Source organism: Mastomys coucha, unplaced genomic scaffold, assembly GCF_008632895.1.
Source record: "Mastomys coucha isolate ucsf_1 unplaced genomic scaffold, UCSF_Mcou_1 pScaffold16, whole genome shotgun sequence".
Taxonomy (NCBI): Eukaryota; Metazoa; Chordata; class Mammalia; order Rodentia; family Muridae; genus Mastomys; species Mastomys coucha.
The window spans coordinates 53,753,047-53,756,292 of record NW_022196898.1 but is presented as its reverse complement, the minus strand read 5'-3'; the positions used below and the strand labels follow the sequence as shown (position 1 = coordinate 53,756,292).

The 3,246-nt window shown below is 37.3% G+C and overlaps 1 protein-coding gene across 2 annotated transcripts in view; it reads left to right on the top strand.

The window, feature by feature from the left end:
- The window catches only part of Rap1a (RAP1A, member of RAS oncogene family), an 82,157-nt gene that overhangs the window by 62,761 nt on the left and 16,150 nt on the right, over nt 1–3,246 (top strand). For both annotated transcript variants that reach the window (XM_031375090.1, XM_031375091.1), the window contains one exon: nt 2,431–2,499. In XM_031375090.1, the coding sequence (XP_031230950.1) occupies nt 2,431–2,499 (69 nt within the window). The remainder of the gene's footprint in view (nt 1–2,430; nt 2,500–3,246) is intronic.

The following is a 3,246-nucleotide window of genomic DNA, read 5'->3' as shown; positions in this document are numbered from 1 at the left end:
AAAAAAAAAAAAAAAAAAGAAATAAATTAAATTCCCTAGGCGCAAACAGAATTGTCCAAGGAGAGAACAGCCAGGACTGAGTTCCGAATAGGTGTCAGCTGTGGAGGATAGAGAGGATGGAAACACCCAGCAGAGAAGAAGGTCTCTGGGACTGTTTCTGAATAAATGGATGTGTCTTGACTGCTCAGAAGTCAGTGGGGAAACAAGAGTGCTACATGGAGATGGTTGCCCATCATAAAAGGAGCAGCTTTGGTTTGGTGATGTTGCCACAACCATGCTGGGTAGAGCTGAAGAGTAAATGAGAGCCAAGGAAATGGAAACACCATGTAGATAGTTAAAGTCTGAATATAAGAGCAAACAGAGACAGGACGAGAAGTTTGAGGGGACATGGGGTTAAGAGGAGTTTCTGTTTTGTTTGGGGATTGATGGTAGTAGAGAACGTTTGTATCTTGGAAGCAGTGATCCAGTGGAAAAGAAGATATGACACGAGGGAGAAGGAGGAACAGAACCAGTATGAGTGTCAAAGGAATAAAATGAAAATAGAGACAAAGGAATGAGATAATCCTTGAGAAATGAGGAGCCAAGATTGAGAGGAATAATGAAAGCTTACTCTTCATAAAAAATAAGTGTTCAATGTGAGCTGGTTGCTGTTGTTTACAAGTGCCAGTAATGTCAAGCTGGGGCACTGCTTAGGCTTTCATGCCGCCTGTACCTAAGCATTTGTAACAGCGGAGGACAAGTACAAGAGTAGACACAGGCTACATCTTAGCATTGGGACCTTGTGCACCTTAGGAACGCCATATCCTGGACCATATTTTGAAACCCTCTCCTCTAGGCTACACTTGTTTGAAAGCCATATTAAGCTTTTTCCTATCTATGTTATAATACAGAGTGATTAAACCCTTGGTAAAAATTAAGATTAAAAGACTGCACCTGAGGAGATGGCTTAGCAGAGAGGAGCTTTTGCTGTGTACATATGAAGACCTCCATTTAAATAAATCCCCCGCACTCATGCCTGGGTGAGGGCATACACACATCTGTGACCCCAGTGATGAGCGTGTACGTATGCGTGTGTGTGTGTGTGCGTGTGTGTGTGTGTGTGTGTGTGTGTGTGTGTGTGTGTGTGTATGTGCATGTTAGCTGTATGTTGGAGAAATAAGGCTAGAAGTGATAGAGTAGGACAGCCAGTGTCTTCTAGTCTCTTCACATATGCACGAACACACAGTTTGAAGGCATAGTACCATGGTAGAATGTTTGCCTACTGTATATGGAGTCCTGGGTTGTATCCTCAAAACAGAGGAATGAAAAGAGGGAGAAAATGATTAAAGATTTTACTGTGATTATATACTGAAGTTCCTTTAAATAATTTAGGTATAGATGACCTTAGTCTGCGTGTTTGCTTTTGTTTATAGGCAGGAATATTCCAGACACTGTTTTAAAACTGCCTAGGATATATCTCAGAATTATTATCTGTACTTGCCACTTAGTGAATGATAAATGTTCTTTCTAGTATACATTCAGATATGTTCATTCAGTATACTGCAGATGAAAGTGCATCATTCTCCCTAATCTGGATGTCCCAAGGCTCTCTCTCAGTTGATTCCTGAAACCATGGGTTGTATTGAACTCATATTCTAAATATTGTATATATCCACATATATACACTACCTAGTCATCTTTTTTTTCCCCTTTTTTTTTCTGGTGTTACTTAGACAGCCCTTGTTTTCTGTGACTAGGTATTACTTTCTACTGGAAAAAGTAAGACTTAAGAATCAGAAAGAGGGGGCTGGAGAGATGGCTCAGTGGGTAAGAGCACTGGCTGCATTCCAGAGGTAGAGTTCAGTTCCTGGCATGCAGGTGTACATGCAGATGAAGCATTCATATACATAAAATAAATAAATGAATAAATCCTTAAAAAAGATCAGAAATATGGTGTATTGTAAGTTCAGCTGGCAAATGAGAACTATTTTTGGGGTACAAGTGAAACTTAAATGTGATTATAATCTAAAATTGAAGCAAACAGATATTCAGTAACATTAAATTTCTTTATTCTTCATTACAGTTTAAAAGATATAAACATTTAGAACCTTTGTTTCTTTCCTTTTGGACAGAAAGTTACATATTTTTTAATGAGCTATATAATCTTGCCGTCTGTATCCCTGTGTTTTAAGATGTAATGTAACCATGGTTAAGCAGTGTAGTAGCACTGTTGACAAGTTTTTAACATGACCTTCTCTTTTTATAATAAATGTGTTCTTGTAGTTTATGTATTCTTTCTTACTGGAAATAATACTGATGATTTGCATTTGTTTTTATCCAGAATTTCAACACAATTCCGTTTATTCTTTACAATTTTTAATGTATAATAACACTTAAGAACATTTGATTTTTCTTTCAAGTCTTTAACTCTGGTTTGTTTTCTCCTCTCAGACAGTTCAGTTTGTTCAGGGAATTTTTGTTGAAAAATATGACCCAACAATAGAAGATTCCTACAGAAAGGTAACATGCAAAACACTGTGTGCATGTGGGCGTAATCCTTACAACTTTCAAACTTGGTCATGGAATTGCTCTTTTAAATAGTTTTGAGAATTAATAGAAAATTGCCTGTGCTGTTTTTAGAAGTTTCACCTGAATAAAACATGCCTCACTGGATACTGCTTAAGAGAGCATTCCATGTGCTGCTGCTGCTGCATCTGCTTAATAATTCATTCTCTGCTGTATACATTTTCCCAGTGGGAAGTTTAAGTAGAAAAATATTACAAATGAATAATAGGCATATTTTTAACTACTGCTTGTTAACAAATCTACTATTATGATTGAAGTTAATCATTAACTTTTTTTACTTGGTTTATAGAAAATTTAAGAATATTTTACCTTTAGACTATCAAAAGTATTCAAAAACTGTGTAATGGTGTATAAGAGCACCTGTCATGTTTCTCAGAATCTGTAGAACATACAATATTAAAAGTGACTGCAACACAAACTTTGTGTGTCATTGTAGCTTCATTGATTGTGACAAATTTCCACTCTGCTGCAGGGTGTTGATAAGAGAGAGCAGGAAGCTGTATATACTATAGGCATAGATAATGTGGGAAATCTCTGTTTTTTTCTCTAATTTTGTGGTGAACCCAAAATTCTCTTACGTGTAACCCCAACTCCTAGGAAACAGGCAGGGAGAGCTCTACAAGTTCAAGGCAACCTAGTGTTCAAAGACAGTGTCTTCATTAGGGGAAGTGGGTAGGGAGG